Consider the following 23,997-nt stretch of genomic DNA (forward strand, 5'->3'; position numbering starts at 1 on the left):
GCGCAAAGAGGGCTTCTAAGCAATCAAGGCTACGCAAGCTAATTTGCAACTGATAGTATAAATTATGTGCAGATTCTTTCACATTGTTTGAATTGACTCTAGGGATATTTTTAGAGCAACTTTGGTTTAATGAAAACTGTTATTAAATCATTAGTCAATGAAAATAGTTACTTAATTTTGTGTATATGTAAATTATCATATTCATATAACATCATTATTGTCCTTTAAATAATATGCCTATTCAGGATTATATCTGTTTGCTTAAAATGGTCAAGTTCCTCTTAGTAACTTCTTTGCTTTGCTTGCAGGTTGTTTATAAAAATAACGATGTCAGGTTGGAGTTATCTCGACTTGCCAAGCAAGGAGATCCTAAAATGAAGATTCATGGGGTTGTAGCATTTAAATGTGAGAATGTTGCAACCTTAGATCCAATCACATTTGAAACACCAGAGTCCTTCATCTCTTTGCCAAAGTGGAATGCCAAGAAAACAGGCTCGATATCATTTGACTTTCGTACAACTGAGCCAAATGGCTTGATTCTTTTCAGTCATGGAAAACCAAGGCATCAAAAAGACGCCAAACACCCACAGATGGTGAAAGTTGACTTTTTTGCCATTGAGATGCTTGATGGCCACCTCTACCTGCTGTTAGACATGGGATCAGGTACTATAAAAATAAAAGCCTTGCAGAAGAAGGTAAACGATGGTGAATGGTACCATGTGGATTTTCAACGGGATGGACGGTCAGGTAAGCTTCTTTTTTTAATATTCAGTATGTTTTTTCACATTGCATCTGAGACAATACTGGGTATGTATAATGTTGCCACCACTAGAGTTGTGCATCATCTGGAAAAAAAAAAAAAGGGAAATATAAGAAGTTATTAGTATCAGGTACCAGAACAAAGTGATTTGCAGAGTAAAATATCTTACATTAACATTTATTGGGTAATCAGGTACTTAATCTTGCAAGTAAGTGTGCTGTGTACTTCAAAAACAAACAGTAATCTCCCTCTGTGCTTGCTTACACCAAATAGCTGAAGTGGGAAGTTTCAAGAAAGAATAAAAATAAAGCAAAAAAGAATTACCGAAAGTAATCTCCAACACAGAGGATAGTTGGCCCATGGAAACAACACAGAAATTCCAATCATGTCAGCAGATCTCAGCATAATTAAATGATATGCTAATGAACGGCTACCAACACATATCAGCAGAAATGGAAATAAGTGACTTGCTGTATGCTGTCAGTATGATTCGTATTCTGTAGTAGTTTTCTTGACAAATGATCTCACTGAAAAGGGTAAATATAAAGAATTCATAAACTCTTTCCTAATGCTGCTGAAATCTGTTACAGCATAAACTATAACTGTCCTTGTGTTTCAGCTGCATCTGATCTTGAGTATATATCTTGACTTCAGCAAATAATCAATATCCATTAATTCAAGGCCAAATCTATTCTATGTTATCTTTCCTGTAGTTCACGCCAGGATTTGGGGGCAGGGGGAAATGTACTGTGTCTCTAATTCAGTAGATCAGAGAGTTTTCTGATTAATATCAGGATTCAATCTGAAGTTTATGTACACTCTGAAATTGAGTGTTGAAAAATGTAAACTCCTCTTCTTTTGGATTTTGTGGTTTTCCCCGCTTTATTCCTTCTGTTGACTCCTTTTCCATGACTAGCATTTATAATTTCTTTCTGAAACTTCATACCCCCCAAAGTTATTGTTTTATGACTTTCTTACTACCCACAAATCAGATTTCAGACCAAGTGAATCTTAGGTGCAGGTTTAAATTGAAGATTTCAGTCAAATCCATGCTGAAAGTCACACCAAATTCAATTGATCAGTCTGCCCTAGGATTATGAAAAAGAATGATTTGATTCCTGGGATATGCAGCTTCAAATTCTAATTGTAGAGGGTTTGATTTTTCTGAGTATAATATGTTGGTTGCTTATTTACATTTCTTGAGGTTAAAAAAAAAAAACAACCACCAAACCAACCAAACAAAAAACCCTAACAACAAAACACACAACTTCTCAAAATCCTCAGTTGTGATTGAATATCTAGCCGTTATATTATTTATACTACAATCTTCATTTCAGGCTTCCTCCTTAAGTGCTGTTTCAGTGATTCATATCGGGCAGTAAATCCTGTAATAATCATGCCTGTGGGACTCCACTGAAAGCAAAGTTTGTTCCTGCATACAAAGTCAACACAACTATAAAGAAATAAATGCATAGCAATTGTTTACACTTGAAAATATGCTCTGCACTCTCATTGCTTCAGAAAAACTGTAGCTCATAAGTGCCATTAAACAAAGTATGCCCTAAACTCTTTTAATGCTTTAAAACTGTTGATGGACATCAGCAAGAATGTAAACTACTTGTAGGAAGGAATACACACCTGCTGATCAGGACTGCGTATTATTTTTAAGTAGAATTATAAATAGTCAAATATACATGTAAAAGAAAAATTAATGCAGCTGATGAATCACCTATGATCAAGATGGATGAACTTTATTTACCCTGTCACTCTTGAAAACTGACCATAGTACCTATTTGCCCTTCTTAAAATGTTGACATATTACCAGGAATAGTTAATAAATATGTAGGCATACGGAGTGACGAACTGAATTATTGGCTGAAATCTGAACCAGACATCAAAGATTTTCTATGATTTTAATACACACAATAATACTTTACAGTAGGAGAAGTACCAATAACAGTGGCAATGCTGTTATTTTTCTTAATGAGAATATTGGCTGACTAGTATCTTAGACTATCAGATTTACCCAAGTAAAATGACTATCTAACAATTAAAATAAACAACGAACTGTATGTTCCTATTTTCTTCTGATTGGAACAGGAAGTACCAATGTGTTATGTTTAGATTATTTCTTCATGATTTATGCATGTTGCTCTATTATGCTTTTTTCCATGAATAATAAAATCCACTTTACTATTCCAGGAAGCTTTTTCATTTATTTTTTCTAGCCAAAACCAAACATACTGGAAATCATATGAGTATGATCACTTTTCACTTGCTTACCTTCAGAATTTTTGTATAAGTGAATGAATATACCTTGTATTAAAAAAAATTGGGCTTTTCTGACACTTTTTTGTTGCTGCTGACAAAATACTTCCCAACCTATCAAGTATAAAGCAAGAGATTCTTCTGTTAATAAGTAGCTCAAATAACCTGTCTTTTTTTTTTTTAGTGAAGGTTGGTGTCCTGCCACCTTTTGCTCCTAGCATTCAAATTCAATGCAGAGTGGTTCCCTCAGATAATAGAAAGCTGTGACATTTCTCAAGGAGCTTTGCTAATTTCCTTGACTTTTGTATTAGCTGGATCAGCAAGTCCTCGATTTATTTTTCATTCTTTGCTCTCTTCCTGGCTCTCCGTCACAGGGAGCATCCACTCTAAACTACTGAGTTTGCCATTGCCCGTCTGGGACTGCAGTGGGGGAGATGTCAGGAATGAGAGCACATTTTTAAATTGTACTCCTCCAGGCCCTGTTCACTGACTGATCACCTCAGATTTGGGAGATACAAGGAGGAGGGAAGAGATACTGAAGGAACTTTTGACCTATTATTCTTATAGAAGTTTTTCACCCTAGAATCCCATCCTGCTGTCTGTAAGAGCTACTCTGAATGCTTCCTTACCTAAAAAGCAGATCTTTGGTGAGAAAAAACTCCTGCGACCCTATTTCCCAGTGTTAAGTAAAGAAAGATTTCGTACCTTCTTCATTGGTCCATCTTTCTTGCTAAGTTTGCAGCAGAGGAAAGGGAACGCATGTTCTCCAGCAGTCTGTCTTTTTTGCAAAGTATACAGCAGAGGAGACAACCTGGTCCCAACTGCTGCGTCCTGTCACGTGAGCTGAGTTCCCTTCCAGTATTCATGGTTATCCTGGATTCCTGTGAAGGACAGTAGCTTCACAGCTGCTTCACATGTTCCCTGTCTTGGCCACGGGCTGTATCACAGTCCTCATCGCAGCTATTATATTATGCTTTAGCACACAAGATCTAAAGTGTATTTAGAATACCTTGCACTGATTTTTCACTGTTTCTTAACAAGCAAATGTATTTCACATGCACAAAAAGCAACTAAATAGGCCGTGTAAGGTAAGCATAGAGATCAGTATAGTTGTAGTAGCTGTAGTTACAATCTTCATATTTAACTGATCAGAATTGAGAGAAGGTTTAGAAATATGTCTTAGTTTCTTATACACAGACTTGTGAAAAAGTAAATTGCTGAGATAATGAATATGATTGGAGAGGCTCATTAACTCATACCTAAGGGAAATGTTTGCCTGTTCTGCTCTTAACAGTACTGCCAATTCTGCAGTAAAAGAATTGGGGGGGGGGGGGGAAACAAACCCAAAAAACAACACAAACCCCAACTAAAAAAAACCTCAAACAACAAAACAAACCATCAAGCAACTCGAAAGGTCTTTGCTCACAGTGTTTCTTGTATCACAGTAGAGTTAGGTTTAATAAGTGTTTTCTTAGACATGAGTATTGTTTAAAATTTTGTTAAACTGTTTACTATATTCAAGGATAAACTTGCAAGTGTTTTGTGACTAAACCACCATTCATCCTTTGGAAATCATCATTACACAGTGAAATTGGAGAGGTAACTTACTCTTCTTGTCAACCTCCAATTGTGTCTGGCAGTGTAAAACAGAATGTATCAGAATGTATTCATAGGTAGGTAGCATTTAAAGGCTAAGAAGTCACTGAAATTTTGAACTAAAGTTAGAGTTTCAGCTTAAATATGAGAAATTATCTTTAGAGTACGTAATTAGAGCTTAACTATAATCAGTATTTCACTATAAGTGGTACTTTCTTGATATCCATTACATGCATTGTTGTTGCAGGTTCTTTTTTTACATGCACACTTCTATATACTCTTTCCCTCATCTTTCCAGCCTTTTAAGAACTGCCAAATTTACACGTTTCTGTTTCAACAAACATTAATAGTTTACGTATTTGAGATAATGGGGTTATATTGCATTTTAAGGAAAATTCTTCCCATGATGCTGTTACTGTTTTTCCTTTATTCATGAGGTCCTAGAAAAATTGAGATGGGGTGACCTTGAGAGGTCCTCTATTTTATTCCTCCAATGAAAGTAGTGACAGTGTACTTGTGTCAGTCTTGCCAGATGTTTGTTGAGCTACCTCCAGCAATGGACACTGTACAGCCTCCCCATGTAATCATTCATAAACTGAGTATTTCTGTATACAAAACAAGCCATTTTGTCCATAATTTCCTTGTTCACAGCAGGCATAAAATATACCAGGCTTTTTTCCCGTGTCATAGCTCTATACTTTTTATGATTTGGATGCTGTTATGTCAGTCTCCAGTTTTCTTCATAGACTAAGAAACCCCAGCTGCTTCCTATCCTTATATGTAATGTTCCGTAGCTATTGACCATTTTTATTGCCATTTTCTGTAGTCTTCTCAGCTGATCTGCATCTTTCTCAGAGTTCAAGATAAACCTTACCAATGCTCAGTAAAGTGGTACAATAGGCTTCTCTATACCTCTCAATACATTTCCTATTTTGCTCTTATGTATGTTGTTGTTACTTACATTGTTGGCTCTTCCTTTGAAGAGCTGCCCACTAATCAGTTGTCCTTTAAGTCAATAATTTTTGCTGAAAATCATGATTTCATTAGTTTTTCTCAAACTGTTCCTCTAATACATAAAGATGTTTCTGAATGTTTAAATTTCACTTTGTTCTCAGGTGAAATGCTGTAGAATCAGAGCACCTGTAGGTCATTACAGGACCTTTAAATATATGTCCAGTTTCTGGAGTTAAAAAATGCTACCTGTTTTTAGAGTCTGAAGTTAGACCATGAATTCCCAGACTAAATAAATCATCCCGTGCCTTCTTGTCTTTCAGTCTTCCCCTTTTTCTTTTTTCAGGCTGGACAAACCAAACGCTATCAGCTTTTTCCCGTTTCTTTCTTTTTCTGGTAAAAATATAGACATTATTTCCTACTTTGAGTATTAAAAAACTTTGCAAGGAAGCTGCTTGTTTCCTGGCGGACATTATTGCCCCAGTGTTCCTCTTTCAAAAAAAGAAGTATAACTACTGATCTGGTTATGGGTGCTGTTATGCTAGGTAATATGCAAAGATACAACTGAGACGTTACAATTTATGATTATAGCTTTCTCTTTCCGTTGGAAGGGCAACGCTCTTCTGAATCTGCTGCTTCCTCATCATATTCTGTTGTCCTTAGGTTATTTTGTAAAATGAGATGTGTTCCATTCTTTTCCCTCTTATCCAACTTGATAATTCTGGTGTGAGAAGGGTTGATGTTATATTAACTTTACAGGGCAAATTACTAACCTTTTCCCGTGCTGGCCACATAAGACATTTGTATGCTCCGTTAGCTTCCCATCTTCACGTTTCTCCAGAAGGTGATGTCTCTTCACATTTGTAAGTAGAAACATCCAAATAGATTGGAGCACACTGGTGATTTGACAGAACAATTCCTTTTAATCTGCCTACAATTCCAAGAGAAAGTAGGAGTGAAATCCAGCAAAGGGGGTGTGCATTACTATCCCCGGACTCTGTGGTAGCATCTGCTATTGTCATGAGCTCCAACTTGAGATGGTTTCAGTAGAACTTGAAAACTTTCCCTCAAGAAAGATGACAGGCTTAAAAAAAACCAAAACAAAACCCCACCAACCCCTGCAAAACAACCAACAACCCCCAAACAAACACTACCACCACCCCCCAAGAAAAAAAAACAACGACAAACAACCCAGCCAGATGAAACAGCACAATCTATCTCTGTGTCACAGCTCTGGATGCACTGTGAATCCAAAGGTGTTTATAGATGCATTATTTACTTTACGTAGGCTTATGTTGTATGAACTTTAGTTCTGCATTTTATTTTAGGATATTTTGAAAAAAACCCATATAATTTTTTATTTATTTTGGAAGTCTTTTATTCCCCCTTATTTTTCTTGGATTTTTTTCACCTGCATTTACAAAGCAATTAGTGAGTAAAGTTTGCATTACCTATCGGAGGTACATAAAAGGTAATTTGGATACCAACAGCAGTGATGGTTGTATGGCTGCCTGGACATGCTGTTAGAAGTTCAGATAGAAACTAGGATAACTTGGTAACTGACAGCATGAAACTCTTGGTGCCCAGGCATGGGTTTTCTGCTATTAGCTAGACTAAAGTCTATTTGTATTATAGCCATAGTTCTTGTTCTAGACAGCGTGCTGTATGATATTTTGGTCAAGCTCCTATATAACGGCTGAGCCAGAGTGAGTTATTAAAGCGTTGAGTCTTCTGCAGGTGCTATTTGACTTAGTGTAGCTCTCAACAAAAAGGATTAAATAAAGCTAACTTACAGTTGTTTGATTAAGGGTAATACACTATGTCAGTCAGTTGTAGTGTCATGGATATGTCCAGCAGTAAATTGGAGGTAGTCCAGCTGGATAACAGGGGTTCCATGGCCTTCCAAAACATGAAAAAGATGCACACAACAGTTGTTGCTTCTCATGTTTTTCTACCCATAGTCGTTAGATGGTATGATTACACTAAGATTTCAGAGGGCTTCTCCCAGGGAGTATTTTATGTGCTGTCATTTCTTGGGAAGGGGGAAATGTTCATTTCTTTAAGAAGCTGTTGCTATCTATTCAAAATAATACTTAAGCTCTCTCCAGGGTAATCCTTTATGACATAGAGAAGAACATTTTCCTGCTTCAATCTATCACCTAGCTATAATTCACAGTCACCAGAGTGTAGTGGTGATCTACAGTTCCCTTTATCATTCACCTTTCTCAGCCTTCTGTGCTTGCAAAACTTCCACGTGGAACGCCATGTTAATGTTACAGCTACACTGGCTGAGATTTACCTGTCTTTTCCTGTGCATTGAAAGCCATCAAGACTTAGTCAATTTATATATATATTTTTTTTTTAATAGAAATGGAGCCCTAGGTGTCTTCTAGTATCATGGATAGCTCAAAAACACAAACGTCTTTGTCCAGCAGAAAGCAGCTCTGTGCAAATGCATGAGCTTGAGGTTGCAGGCTGCGGCTGAGTTAACTTGTGTGGGTGCAAGTGCTGCCTGAACATAGGTTTAAAGCATTTGGTCCTAAACTAGCCTGTACAGCAACAGATGGGAGCAAGCAACGATAGCAGTAAGAAATACTGTGAGCACAAGTATGACTTATATTTACAGTATCTTTATTTTTTTTTAAAGGAGAAATGATCTATTGCTTTTAAGCAGTCCTTCTTGATACCTAGGATGCTCTCAGAAACGTTAGCTATCTTGGTTTAACAGGTCATTCACAGGTGTCCTTGTTTGAGGCAGCTGGTTGATAAAATCAAACCTCAAAATGTTTATGCTTGTATGCCTAAGGCCAAATCTATAGCAAGTCTTCCATATGAGTGCCAAGTTTTGCTTCAAGAATCTGAGCAGTAATAAAAATACTTAGGGTTAGCAAAATATAATAGTCTTACAAGTTTTAAACAGGTGGAGGTTTGAATGAAAAAGTGTCTTGGTTAACATGCCTATTTCTTACAGTTAAGACTGGAAGTTCAATTTACATCTGTGTGATTATTCAACTGACACCTCAAAATTCTGAATTTTATTTTCATGCACCACTCCCACCACAGTGGAAGTGTTTTTGATAATCAGTGCTATCTTCTGGAAACTGTGTCATGCTGGCAGTGGAAATAGTGAATCGTGTTAGTTTTATGTATAAGTGTATGATAAATACATTGTGGTAAATGTGATTCTTCAGTGTCTTGTTACCATTAATACACTTTTAATAGTGTGTCCAATGGATAACAGTGTTGTATAATGTGGCTGGTACATTTATAATAATCTGGTGACCTATATAATATTTTGATTTATATTTTGCTTGCTTTTGCATCCATATAGAATGGTAAGGAGTCACTTCTGTGAAGATCTACATGAAGATTCTTTTTTCAAGTGATTTTACTTAGTAAATAAAATTAAATTGAGTTGACATAAGTATGTTCTGTGACTCCATGTACTAAATTCGGGTTTCTGCCTATTCAGATTGTAAAAATTGGATACCTCATTGCTTTTAAAAAGTACAATAAAGAGAATCTTTAGAGTTGATTACAGTTTCTTTGTTCAGACACTTTGTAGAAACAGAACTTTATTTTAGGCTTAATTTTGTTTGTTTACTGTTTAAACTGAAGTGGAAAATATACTTCTGATTTCCTGAGTTTCTATATACATCTTCTCTCCCTCTCTTTGTAACATGCACGCATTCTGAGGTAAGTGTCAGAGGCATTGATTTTTCCCTCTAGGAGTACGTCCCATCTTCTTAATGATTGCCTGTCTGGCAGCTGATGAGAGTATTTTCCTTCTGCACTTAAAGAAAAAGGTCTTATCCAAAGCCCACTGAAAGTGGTGAGAGTCTTTTAAAATACTGTGTGTTTGGATCCAAACCAAAGACACAGATTTGCCTCCCAGGTTGCAACCTATCAATGCAACCTCAGCCTTAATGCTCTGAAGCACATATCAGTTAGCCAAGAGATTTTGCTGTTGTTGTTGTTGCACAAGCAGGATATTTCTGCAAATAACTCTGAAATGCATTCCCCCTACCCCTACAAGATTGGTAAGGTGATTTTGACTTTTTTATATTGTGACCATGCAGTATTGTGCATAAATGTTTTTACACTTCCTGCCAGTATTTGTACTACATTGTAATTAAAATTACGAAGTGCATCTATTATTGTACAGCTGTACAAATAGAATACCTATGTTTTATTTATAGATATTTGCCAGGAGCTAATGTGGTATGTAGATTAATGAGTAAAACAGCAGTACCAAAATCTTTGAAATATCTTGAAAATCATGCATTTTATTGTCTTTTCTTTTCAGGGACCATATCTGTGAACACATTACGTACACCATATACTGCACCAGGGGAAAGTGAAATCCTTGACTTGGATGATGACTTGTATCTTGGAGGCTTACCAGAAAATAAAGCAGGCCTCGTCTTCCCAACAGAGGTGTGGACAGCACTTCTCAATTATGGATACGTCGGCTGCATTAGAGATTTATTTATTGATGGTCAAAGCAAAGATATTCGACAGATGGCTGAAATTCAAAGTACAGCTGGAGTAAAACCCTCATGCTCAAGAGAAACTGCAAAACCTTGCCTTAGCAACCCCTGTAAAAACAATGGTGTGTGCAGGGATGGGTGGAACAGATATGTTTGTGATTGCTCTGGTACAGGGTACCTTGGCAGATCGTGCGAAAGAGGTAGGTTCCATGAGATGGCTGCTTTTCTATTTTATAGAATCCCGCACAATGATTAAAAATGGTAAAATATCATTAACTGTCTTGAGGCAGAAAAAGCGTCCTTGATTTCACTTGATGTGAGATGGAGCCCTGCTCGTGACTGAAAGAAGTGACTCTAGAGGAAAGATCTTAGGGGAGTTTCGAAGATGCATGAAAAAGTATTAGTTGACTATGACAAAGAGTCAGTACTGCTAAATGCCTCTTAAAAAATATCTCCTTTTGTGTCTCATCATATGTCGCTAAGTTCTGAAAAGCTTTGTGAAAGTAATTTCAATTATTATTGCATTACTAAATGATCACATTCCAATTCCAAACTGAGGTCTTGTTCTCTGCCTGTTTATTTCAATACCGCTGTGTAATTAAATTTACTTTTGAGTTCCACAATATCACTTAAATCCATGGCCAGAACTTCAGCCATGAGTCAAAGCAGAAGAATCGGTGTAGGAATCTATATTTCTTACTTAACTTTTTTATTTAAAGTTCCTAGTACCTAAGGAAACAGTTTCTACTTATCTTAAATCACTAAGTATTCCTCTTGCCTAGAAAAGGTAATTGTAAAGTTCACAAACCCCATTTATTTAATTGAAAAGGTGGATAGCGGCAAGGAAGACAGATGTTGAGGTTAGTTTATAGGAAGAAAACTCTGTAATTTATTTAAAATTACAGAGTAAGCTAATAAAAGATTTTAATGTAAGTAGGAAAATAATTTAAAAGCTTAGTTAATATTTTAGGTGTTTATTCTCCTTGGAATAGGATATGTTTCAATGCCAGAAGCTGTATTTTTTGTTTCATGATTGACACAGGACAGTTTCTCTTCAGGCCAAAATCTAAACCGAAAGTTTATTGGCTGGGAATGTAAATCCTTTCCATCTAGTTTGATTCATTTTTCTAGTTAGCAAGATAAAACAAAAGTGTATTCTTTAAAAATAAAAACCCGATTAATGTTTTTATGTAGAATTAATACCAGCATATTATTAGCGTTTGCAAGTAGATTCTCAGTTTCTTCTGTTTTTTCTGTCTTATTATTTGAATATATATGCCTTTGGCTCATGGCCAGTCGTTCTGAGATGTCCAGATTGCTCTGTTACTGGTGGAGCGAAGCTGGCAGAGGGCATACCCGAGCTGTCTGATGCATTACAAAAGCCTTCAGTTAAACATGTCTGGTGTACCACCCTGTGGCAAAATTCTGCTATTACATACGGCAGAAGTAAAAATAGGATTTGCGTTTTTTCAGCTTGAGAGCTAGGAAACATGTGCGTTAGAGACAAAACCATATGCAGATCTGCAAAGAACTTAAAAGCAGGCTTCATCACAGCAATTTCTTATAAATATATTTGATAGGTGGCAATATTTTATACAGAAAGCTTTGTCTTTTTTGATTTCCCGTACTTTATTTTCAAGTGTCTTCCAATACAGAGCTTGATTTTCCCAGTGCATTCCCCTCATGGGATGGTGGTACTATGGTGGTGGTGTTGGCTTCTCTACAATGGTATTTGGTTCTTGTCCAACAGAGATATATGTCGCAGTTCAGACAGTATGGGATCATCTCCTGCTCTTGGGTTTCCTTCTCCAGAGGAAACTACACTGAAGGGAGATCTCTTTCCAGTAATATTCATATCCCAAATGGTCACGCATTAATAAGATTGTAGCTTTGGGGATTCTGAAAGCAATGCGTTGGCATCCTACCACACAAAGTTGTTATAACTACTACCCGTGTGCAGGAACTGATAAACTTTTGTATTTGGTGATATAAGAAACACAATGATAATTGTTCAAACTAATTTAAATAAAGTAGGAACATGTTCATGTCAACAAACAATAGCAGTTTCACAAAGAAAAGAAAGCATTAGAATAAAATATTGGAGATTAAACCACTGGAATACTTAACTTTAATATTAAAGTGACTTAAGGTATCTTCAGTAAACAAAAGCATGTAGCTACTTTTTAGTACAGTCATTTCTTTTTCATGCTATTTCCCCTAAAATAGGAGTACTAACATCCATATGTGAATGTACTGTGTACAATACAGTATCTGAAATAATTTTGGTCAGCCTATCTGTGCACAAAAAAACATGGAACACAACTTAGTTCTATTTAATTTCAGTGCACTTAAAAGTAATTTTTTTTTTTAATATCCATGTGCTTTTTATCCTGTTGGAAGTATTCTTGATATTATTCTTGATTTTCAGTAAGGTTAAACATCAGTATAATCTGTAGATTGGCTTTAGTAGATTACAGAAACTACAGCAGATGGACGGACAGATGTCATAGCAATATAATTTGGCTTCCTGTCTTACTTTGATTGTTGATCACAACATGCGACTGCCTCTCGGCGCAGCCTTTTGCAGGTGGACAGTTTTGACTGGATGGCTAGAAACAATGCACAAGAGTAAATTCATCAAAAAGTGATAAGAAAAAGTAGGCATGCAAAGAAAGATTTATCGAAGTGACATTTCTGAGGAGAAAATATATTTAAATTAGAGTATGCGTGTGTAGATGTCCACACTGTGCATGCACACACACCTGCATACACACAGATACATTAAATAAATATAGCTTTCATTCCTTGCGTTATCTCTGGATGCTTTAAAATTTAATTATGTGTTCACAATATTATAGTAATTCCATCTCTGACTTAAATTAACTAATTGATGTTAAAGTTCTAGTACCTTTACAGTGTGGCTTCGGACCTCAGTCCTGAAATAATACCAGTGTACAAATTGGGAGGAATCATTTCAACTTTTCTTCACGTATTATCTAGTAACTAATTGCATATCAAGAATTGTTTCCATCAGCTTGACGGAAAGGTTCCTCGTGATTCACTGAGGCTGCGATTTTGGGCCCAGATGGGCTGAGGTAGCTGCCACAGAAAACACAGACGGTGCTTAGCTGAGTATCTGCCTATGGATAAAACAAAACCTAAAAGTTTGAATTTGTATCGGTAGCCATCAATGTACTTCCATACTCACACAATTTATAGGAGTAAATTCATATATGTCAGGGAGTGTTTTCAGGGCAGGATCTTGTTCCTCTGCTTATACTGGTAAATAAAACAGGGTCAGAGAACAAACCTGAATACTTGATGACTGATGATCCAGATCGTTCCCATAATTCCTGGTGTGGCTCTGGACTGCATCGTCTGTAACTTTCTGGGCAAAGTTTTTTGTGTAATTTCAGAGACAGCAGACACAGAGGGTGATTTCATGCTTTAAAAATGGCTCTCTGGGCTGCAACACAGTCCCCACATTATTGCCGACACTTTGAAACTGAAAAAGCAGGAAAAAATTAGTAATTCTGTCTTTGGGACTTTAGAGGCACCACAAGGAGTCCAGAGGAAACAAGATCCTGTTTTATTTATTAAAATGCATGCAGTAAGCATCTGTACTTATCAAGCATCATGTTAAAAACAATGCAAACTTGACTGCAAAACTTATGAGGAAGAACACTGAAATTCAAATGCTTAGTCCATACTTCTTTCACTTTAATTTAAATAAGCTGTGAATTGAAGAATAGCATCTATTTGGAAAATTCAGTTTCTCCCCATAAATATCCGGCTGAGCATTTCTGGAGGTAGAAACAAGTGTAGGAAAGTTTCTGGAAGAGTAGGTGCCTCAGTCTCTTCAGCAATTTAGGTAATTCCAGCCCAAGTGAAAATTAAGGTCCTGAATTTCCTCTCGTATCGGCACTACTCTGTGCATCCTTGGTGACAGGCACAATGCTGATTGAGGTAGTTTGTATATATATATATATATATATGAAGGAAGAGTATCCAGCCCTGGAGATTTTAATCAGAAACAAATTGAAGAAAAAAAAAAAAATGGAGAGGGAAGCTGAAGCCTTCAGTGTTTTTTTGTTTTTTTTGGTTTGTTTGGGTGTTTTGTTAGGTTGGTTTTTAGTACAGAAGCAGCAAGGGGTTTTAACTGTCAGGTTTATAAAAATATTGAAGAAAGAATGTAGAAAATATTTTTTTATCAATCTCTGAATTATATCTTAGTGTTTATTTCTTGTTAATAACTCTACTGCATGCGCTTCTTTGCTGCCACAAAAAAATTGTCAGTAATGTTTTATAACGGTTTTCTGCTATTTTTCTTTTCAACACTATGCTTCCAACACTGAAGTGGTAGTAAAGTTATCATTCCCTGCCATGGAGACTCTGATTCTTTTAATGAATAGCACATTCTGAGCTAAGCTTATGGTCTGTTAGCATTTAATCTAATAATTAAGAAGCTGAACAAGAGAAAAAAGACATTCTGCCAACACTTATGTGATAACAGTTAGCAGTGTAGATCTCAAAGATGGATGAGACACATACCCCTTTGGAACTAGTTGGTCCAAAGCAAAAAAAGTAAAAGTTAGGGGCAAAAATTAATATATACTTTTATCCAGAATGTTCTTTCGAGAACTGCATAACTGGTGTAAGCCCCACTGCCTCTCCTTGTTCAGATTGCCATTTTACTGACCAGGCCTGGCAAATTAACAATCCATTCTGGACAGCTAAAGTAACTGCAGGATGAAAACAATTCCATTAAACAACTGAAACAATCTCTAGGTCTAAGAAAGTCAAAGCAACGCCTTCTTATTTCATCTTGAAAACTGGTTTTTCCTCCTGTCTGGAAAACAAAGTTCTCTGTTAATGTATGCCACCAAGCATAATGACAGGGTAATAAGGCATTGCCACAAAGAATTACAAGACAGACATCAGTAAGGGAAGAGGGAACTCCTTGTGCTGTCAAAGGTCTAGTAAATGTACTACTAGATGCCTTCTGTCCAGCCAAGACCAACAGAACATAGACATTTACAGAGCTGAGAGCAGTGCAGAGTCAAGTGGAAGAGATGCTGAGTTGAATGGATGATTCATATGGCAAAATCCAGCTTGCCGTCCTTGGACAGGAACACAATATTGCCGAAATATTATTCAACCTTCTTAACATAGCAATCATTTAATAATGGTTTAACAACAAAAGGTTTTCCTAACAATACTTGTACCAGCAGACTCACTTCAAGCGAGTAAAGTGAACGTGTATTTTTTATTTTGGGAATAAGTAGTGCCTCTGATCTTTGGTTACAGCTCTCAGGACAGTGCTAAATCTTCTTTGATCAAATCATCCCTGCTTCCTGCCAGTTTTGTGGTTTGGTTTTTTGGGGGGGGGGGGGTTGTTTGTTTGTTTGTTTTTCTTTTTTTTCTCTGTGATACCTTTGTATTTAGAAAGCCTGTGACTTGGAGCTCCCCATACTGAAAGGAGCTAGTTGACATGAGGGGGTTTTCTCATTGCCCCAGAGCTTTTAAGCCATTTGATCTTCTGTTCAGTCTCCTTGGTCTGTTCTTGGAACATCTGTTTCCAAAATAACCGGCACAGTATGGTTTAGGAGGATTGAGTATCTAATCACATCAGGTCTGTTCACCATGATGTTAAATACTCACAGGTCATCTCTGATTAAATTAAGACGGTTCCTTCTCTTCTTTTTCTGTAATTTTCTAAAAGACTGAATAATTATAGAAAGCCAGCAAACAGTACTAGTGCTGATTCTGACAACTTTCTTTTACATTATCATAAGATAATTTATTAGCAACAGACCTCTAGGGTTGTTGAATGCTGTTCATCCTATAGCGTCTGATTTTGCTCAGTTTATGAAAACCCTGGATACTTTTAATATGTCTTTTTTAATAGACAATATAAAATACCTTTTTTCTCTTACATTAGCATGTGACTTAAACTTTTATGCTGGACTTCTTTAATTACCGAAATTGTGTTTATCTTGATAAAGAACTTGGGAGCTTTTCATGCACAGACTAGGCAGCTAGATACAGGAATGAATTGTGATCCCCTGCTTCTCCTCCCCCCCCCCCCCCCCCCCCGCAAAAAAAAACCCCAACAAAAAAAACCCCAAAAAACACCCCCCCCCAAAAAAACAACAAAACCAAACAATCAAAAAACAAATCACCTGCCACTGAAAACTCTTTGACTTCAAATCTCTTATCAGGCTGATGAGAATTAAGTGTGTGATCTGCTTCACAGAAAAAATTTAGGTTTATAATATATAATATATATATATTTAGAAATCATTATTACCTGCATAGTTAGAAATCATCAAACCTGTAAATGTATTCTTCTAACCTGTTATATCTAAGAGCAGGTTCCTGTAGGTGTTCTCTGCTGTTGTCTCTTTCTGCTTGTTGCTCATTTGGCCTGTTACTGGGCAGGGAACTGGTATTCTTTTCAGTGAGTTTAGGAGCCCTCAGGATTGTATCTTTTTCTAAGAAAGATTCTGTAGCATCCTGTTTAGACCTCATCATCTACCACTTGAATTTCTAAGATTGAGAGTTTTGGGGTGGATTAAAGATTGTTGGAGACACATGGAAGAAGTTAGAAAAATCTCTAGCGAATTAGTGGTAGGTAAACACGTAGATGTGCATAAAATGGGGCACATTCAGATACTACATTTTGCCATCCAGGTAGCGGTTTTACTTATGCAGTTGGTTTTGGGTGTTACTGGGGAGCCTGCTGAAATTCCTGGTCGTCTGCCCACTGACTGTTGGCTTGGGGTAAAAGCTGTTGCTCATTCACTGCTGCTTCCACTGCGACGTGCCACTGTCGAGGAGTCCAAGAGCCCTTTCCGAAGGCTGTGGGGGTGAACTGGCCGCAATGCTCGATCGTCCTGCAAAAAAGGACTGCCTAATATGTTTCAGAAACAGATGTGTCCTTTGCTTTCTAGGAACTGCTGGGCCTCCCTGTGAGCAGAAATGCAGTTTTTTCTGCTACTTTTCTCATTACCAGCCTGGAGGCTGGGAAAAGAAGACTTGCGGCTCGTTGCTCTGGGGTCTAACCAACTGTGACCGCTCTGTGCCAGAGCCTCTTGCTGGGAGGGTTTCCTGTAATATCTGAAAGTGACAGTTACTTGCTTGTCTCAGGGGTTTTAAGATCTTACCCTCAATATGCCAAGTCCAGTCTCGATCCTTTTGTTGAGGCTGTCATAATGTTCGTACGCGCGTTTTTGATTCTATCATACCGCGGTCATTGTGGTCACGAAACAATCTGCGCTCCGTCCAAACCATGCTGGGGATATTTACCTGTTTCAGGTGGCTTTTATGCTAACTGGATGATAATTGTAACTGTGATAGTAGCAGCACTGATAGGTTTATACATGAAGTATCCTAAAGTAATTATCTAGGTGGATAATAGTCAGACATGATCCTTTAATAGGCTGTGAGGTCTACCTGAATATCTTTCACTGTCTTTGACCTGTTTTGAGTAGTACAGGCGTAGTCTTGCAAGGATTTCTTTACACGTGATTTTACACATCTGCTTGAAGATGCATACGTGAATAGCTGGTTCATTAAAGAGCAATTTAGTTTCTTTAAAAAGCACCAAAATATGCCACTTAAAAAAACCAAAAAACCACAAAACCCACAACCCCCCCCCCCAAACCTAACAAAAAAAACAAACCTAACTTCACTTATGTTTCCCAGTAATAATAGTGATATGTAACATGCAATATTTCTGTCATACGGAGTGAATATACATTTATCATCTTCTCTTTGAGCAGTTTCAGTACATACAATATAATTCTTTAATAACTGATTTTCTCCTTTATATTTTCAGAGGCAACAATTTTAAGCTATGATGGAAGTATGTTTATGAAAATACAGCTCCCTGTTGTGATGCATACAGAGGCCGAAGATGTTTCTTTACGGTTCAGGTCTCAGCGAGCTTACGGCATTTTAATGGCAACTACTTCTAGGGAATCTGCAGATACCCTTCGTTTAGAGTTGGATGCAGGACGAGTTAAACTAACGGTCAACCTAGGTAACAAACCTTTCCTCCAAGAAATTAACATTTTCTTTACATTTTTCTTTTTGCTTGCAAACATTTACGAAACAGCCTGTTTTAACATCAAAAGTAAACTGAAATGATATATAAACACATGTCAATGCCACATTTGCGTATGTACATACACACACAAATACATGCCCATTATTATACTTTATTTTGTTTTCTTTTGCATTTTTGTATTCTTTATATAGTCCTAACATAATCCATCACAATATTTTTGTACTGTTGTGTATTCTAAAAAGAGAAGACTAGTTCATCAGTGGTATTTTGGGGCTAAATTGTTATTCTTTGTTGTGGAAGATTGGTCTCCCTCCACAACTTCTTCACAGCAGCAATTCCACAATTTAAATGTGGAAGCAGAAACAACGTGTATGTAGGTCAGTTCAGTTTTACCTCCACCAATTAACGTACAACATGCAAACGTATCAAAGAATTTCTTGTTTTAACACTGAAAATGTTGCAGTTAGATATTCCCACTGATGGATTTCGTGGTCTCCTTTTTTTAGGTGTCAAATCTATAGTAAATCCATCTCCTCTTTTTTAAACAATTCTGTAGTGGTATTTTTGTAGTATCGAACGATAACACAACCCTTCAATGCCCAAAGACTGCGGCCCTCAGCAAACAGCCGTGTGAACACAGGATGCACAAGCCCTTTTACAGAAAAAAAAATTGGTTTCCTGGGTTGAAATATGATGGACAAAATGTTAGGTTATGGTTTTCTCTAGTTTAAAATAAAGTAAATAAACACAGGTGCTTCTGCCGTGCTTATAAGTCAGGACCTGAAAAAGAACAGAAGTACGCTTAGGAAAATGCACATTCAGTGCAGTCATTCCCATTCAGTGGAATGCTATTTTTAAAGAGAATTAAGTATTTTATTGTTTTAATTGCAGATAAAATTATTTCCAGACAGCATGGGGGGGGGATGGGACCCAAAATCACTTAACCCCCCCGCTTCCTAAAAGTGCTGCTGACTGACATGCTGTCCTGGTGTTTAGGTTTCGGCAGGGCGAAGGAGAAGCGAAGGGTTTCCTTGGTTGCTTTTCCCTGCCAGTCCCCTCTAGTGCTGAGCCGGGACCCCTGAGGGCTGTGGGCCCCCCCCCAGCGCCCAGCGGCGGCGCAGAGCCCCCCCCTCCTCTGGAGCCCTTTCTGTAAAAGGGGATGTGCGGGTGCTGGTCCTTGGCTGTTTGCAACCACTTTTCTGATGCGGTTGACGACACATGACAAACTCAGCTATATGGAAACAAAATCTAGGTTTGATGGTATATATGTTCCTCAAAGGTATAAACCAGGAGTAGCTGTACAAACCAGGTAGTGTGGCGTAGAATTTTTTTTTTTTTTATGGTAAAAATGCAGGTAGCCTAGCAGTAGTCCTGCTACAGATCACATCTTTCTCCTAATATACAAAACACCACCTTCTGTCAGATTTTGCCTACTTCTACAGTTCAAGAAAGTAAATAAATCCATGCCCTAGCAATATTCTTTCTTCCTCCAACACTCGTCCTTTTGTTTTGGTTTTTTTTGGTTTTTTTTTTTTTTTTTGGTCAGGCAAGGAAATAATCTGAAAATAGACAGGATTATCTAATTATAAGCATTTATAAATATATGATTATTTTCTCTATATTAATATAGCTTTAAATGCAGTCACTGTTCATTTCTTCAGTCTATGCATCGAGAAAATGTAAACCCACAAAACCTTATTTATAGGCCTGGGTAATGAGCTTTGTGTTTAATACTTAGTTTTGGAAGATCAGCCTTTGAGGTATACTATACACAAGTCGTCCAAGATGTCTGATTGTGGCCTGGCTTGCTCTATGACCCATTGTGACGGAGCACTTTCTAATTGCATTGAGAGAAATTACCTGTTCTTTCACAGATGGGGAGAAAGTTGCAGCCTGCCTCAGTTAAGCATCTTTGACATTTAATCCTGATTTTTCACTTAGATTTGTCACCATGTAGCTTTGTTTGAAATTGGCCATTTTTACCCTATTTGTCGTTTCTATTTATAAAGATTTATCGCAGTATATCTGGGTTATAACAGTATGTAAAGACTGATGATATGGAGTGGCCATATTTGCATGTGTCTGTCCCCGGAAGGGTGGACTGTGATTTTATTGGATGTCTGCAGCTATTACCTTGAAGGATAAATTTTCATTTTTCATCTATTCTTCCCCATCTAGACTGTATCAGGATTAACTGTAATTCCAGTAAGTGCCTATTCAAACTTTTTAAAATGTTATTCCACCATTATAAAATATGCAAACTAGATGAAAAAGTTTGTGGACAGCTTGCAAGCGCTTGATAATTTATTAATGAAATGTGATGATTAGTTATTGTTGTGTAAAAAGTCATCATATACTCTAGTGTGCGTTTTTTGTCTTTCCTATAGGATATAACTTTTAACTAGAATGTTAAAAAAGGAAGTATTCTACAGGTTGTAAACATACATAGAGGAAATGGTACCTGTAGTACTGTATTATTCTAGATGGGCTATTTTACTTACAGTAGCCACAGAATTTTTGAACCAGTATTTCTGATAAGCTGTCACATATTTTGCCCTGCGTTCTCCTAGTTTTCTTGACATTTTGCCTCCAACTTGTGGTGAGACTGCTGGAACATAATTGTCCGTAGTACAAGATTTTCTATTTTATAATCCTCCTAGACAATTAACTGTATTTACTGGCTGCTTATAACACAATTGGTTTTGCTAAATCTTTGTTTTATGGAAATGTAATACATTACGTTTTAAGTACAATATAAGAAATTATCAAGTCTGAGAATAACCATATTTCTATGATGATTTTTTACACTCTAATCATGTAAGGAACCTTAAATTGAACAATTTTTCTCTGTGATATGCATGTTTATGAAACAGAGGGAAACATTTGCCAGATGAATGGACTAAATTTTAACTTCTCTGATATTATTTGGATTAAGAGACTATATTCTGAAAGGAGAAAAAGGACTGTGATTTTATTTTGAGTCTATGGAATTCCTGAATGGTGTCAACAAAATTATTGATAGTAAGTATGGTAGATTTGAGTTTTGGGTTGTTTTTTCTTTCCCTTCCTAACAGGTTTTGCAGGCCAGAGGACTGGCTTTATGCAAATAGAAACAAAGCTAAACAACAAACTGTGTAGGCAGAATTTGTAGTTGTTAATACTTTCCCAAAAGACATTAACATAATATCCCATAATAGTTTTATAGTCCACAGAGCAAAATAGGGAAGTGCAGTTATTTCTAATGAGTCATCTGCTAATAGATTTTTTTTTTTTCCAATGAATAACTTTACAACAAAAATACAGCATTTGTAATAAAAAGCAAAATTTTCTTGGGGCAGGTTTTTAATCTAAACCATACTTAAAACCAGACAGGCTTTTCAATACAGTAAAGGAAATGCTTGTAGGTACCAAGGCGTAAAGATAGCTTCCTTATATTAAATAAATAAATAAAATTGTTCAGTTATCAAAACAAATGTTTCCACTTGACAAAAATGTCCGTTCTCTGCTGCCAAAATGCATAAGGTCATGAAAAATCTCAGAAACATTTTGTTGGTCTCACAGGACACTATTTTTTCCCCTGACAAAGTCCCAATTAGAAAAAGATTTCCAAGTATGAGACAAGCAGCTTTTTGAGCAGAAAAGTAATGAGTTTGCTGCTGGTAAATTCCTTTTTCCCTAGGAAAAGCAACATTGCTTTTTTCTTAACTTCCTTAATAAAAATAAAAAACCCCTCTGAAAAAGGAATTACTAGCATAGAAAATAAAAAAAGAGTAATAAAGCCACAATACAATAGGTGTTTTGGTTTTTTTTAATCTATTTTTGGACAAAATGAGGTGTCATAAAAATAAAATAATTTCTAGTTTCTATTCTTAAGCAAGTTTTGGATCAAAAGAGAACCTGCAAATGCAGAGTAAGTAATAAGCCTCAATTAGAGGATTGTAATCAGGAGAAATATATGTACTGAATTGAATTAGCAGTTACAAGTTCTTGGTCTCATATAGAAGCATCATAACCTCTGTACAAAATATCCTTGGTATCAAATACTTGTAAGTTATTTTTCTTTACAGTTTGTTTATAGCATTTTTGTTATTAGAAATGAACTTTCATGATTAGTTCCACCTCCCTTTGGTGTTTGTGTACTGAACAGGTTTTTGTGAGCTTGCGGTACGGTAAGTACTACAATGCTTTCTTACCAGCGCTTGCTGTAGTTTTTCAACAAGCAGATAAAGTTTCATGAGCAATTTCTGGTTTAATTTTTAGATTATGAAGAATTATTGCTCTAAGCAGTCCTTAGAAAATGCTTGCTTATTAGGCAATGTAATGGATTTTAGTGGAACACAATTCATTTCAAAGCAACAGCATCCAGAACTTGAGTCTTAATTGGCTAAACACTGTAATAGTTCAGTGCCTATCTTTTGGGGTCTGCTGAGAGCTGGATGTATATCAGTCCTGATTTCATGTTGATAGAAGTAATTCTGGGTTTCATGTTTGAGAAACTTTTTTCAGATTTTTCCCATTTCTGTTGCTTAGAAATTAGTCGTCTTAATATAATTTCACTGTTGGGACTGAAATACTATTTATTATAGCTAGACTAGTAACACAGTTAAGGTCAGGAGGAAGCTATCTGGTTTGAATTTGGAGAGACAGCTTTAAAAAAAATTTGGAACCAAACATAAATAGAAATTGGTGTTTTGCTTGAGAGAAGAAAAGGAAAATATGAACGTAAGCACCTTCTTTCCTACCGTGAATTACAAACCTAGTGAATAAAATATTGCACCTCCTTCTCCTATTTTTCCCTGAGTGCAGCCTAAAACCTGTCTTCTACTCACTGCAGATCAAATGACTAACTGTTGGCTGGTCAGAGCTGAAATTTTGGTAGCAATTTGGTCTATGCTTTGTCATGCCTTCACCTTTAGCCAATGTCTTGTGTTGCAGAAGAGGTGGCATTTTGTGGTCTTCCTTGTTTGAAATACAGACTTTTTTAAAATTTTCAAATGTTAATCAGATGTCAGGTTGCTACTGAGCTTGTGTCTCATTAAAAATATTATGGCGACCATTCACTTCATGCCATTTTTATGGAACTGCGTGGCATACTAAAGTCAAACTATTCTTATTTTGTGCTAGGTTAGAAGATTGGTATCTCTATAAAACCTTACACCACTAGAAATTCTGTCTCATGTCAATCAGAAAATACCATTGCTGAAATGTTGGTTTTGTACATCCTTAAATTGCTTCACTGTGTTCTTCAGACCTGCAAGTTTACAAAACAAAATTGTCTGTCAGGCAGTGAAATAAATGGTCCTTTTAAACTGCAGTTACATATAGGTCAATGTTGAGGCTGACATCAGGAGAAAGGGGAAAACTTCTGTTATGAACAGAAATGGCTGCTATGGTTTCAGTATTAGTTTTCATAGACTGCAGAATTCATTTAAAAATAAGACTGAGGTGAACGATGTTGGTTCAAATAACATGAATGTGCAGCATTTCTTGGCAATAGTCGTTCTGTAAAAAGAACTGTAAGTTGGTTGCTATACAGCTCTAATACATTATATACAAAATTGATAAGCTAATCCTTAAAAATTGCCAAAAGAGAAACACTAAAAAAAAAAAAAATACATTTCTCCCTTTCAGAGAGGGAAGTAATTGTTACTTTTTAATTGCAGACTGTAAAGCATAAATTGTAAACATTGGTGAATCCTATTGAATTGAATGGGATTTTTCCCTAGTATTTCTTAAAGACAGAACTTAATCCCATAAAATTTACATGAGAGATCAATAACAGTTTTTGAATAGCTTCTAAACAAATACAGGTGTGCTGTATTTCTGTATTTTTCACTGCTGCAATGTTAAGGGCTACTATC

The 23,997-nt window shown here is 36.5% G+C and overlaps 1 protein-coding gene across 25 annotated transcripts in view; it reads left to right on the forward strand.

The window, feature by feature from the left end:
• The window catches only part of NRXN1 (neurexin 1), a 715,706-nt gene that overhangs the window by 291,146 nt on the left and 400,563 nt on the right, over positions 1-23,997 (forward strand). For 15 of the 25 annotated variants that reach the window (XM_069799889.1, XM_069799890.1, XM_069799901.1 and 12 more), the window contains 4 exons: positions 309-747; positions 9,882-10,265; positions 17,906-18,109; positions 20,315-20,341. In XM_069799889.1, coding sequence (XP_069655990.1) covers positions 309-747; positions 9,882-10,265; positions 17,906-18,109; positions 20,315-20,341 — 1,054 coding nt within the window. The remainder of the gene's footprint in view (positions 1-308; positions 748-9,881; positions 10,266-17,905; positions 18,110-20,314; positions 20,342-23,997) is intronic. The other 10 variants (XM_069799894.1, XM_069799898.1, XM_069799906.1 and 7 more) reach the window with 1 other exon arrangement.

Source organism: Haliaeetus albicilla, chromosome 13 (genome assembly GCF_947461875.1).
Source record: "Haliaeetus albicilla chromosome 13, bHalAlb1.1, whole genome shotgun sequence".
Lineage (NCBI taxonomy): Eukaryota > Metazoa > Chordata > Aves > Accipitriformes > Accipitridae > Haliaeetus > Haliaeetus albicilla.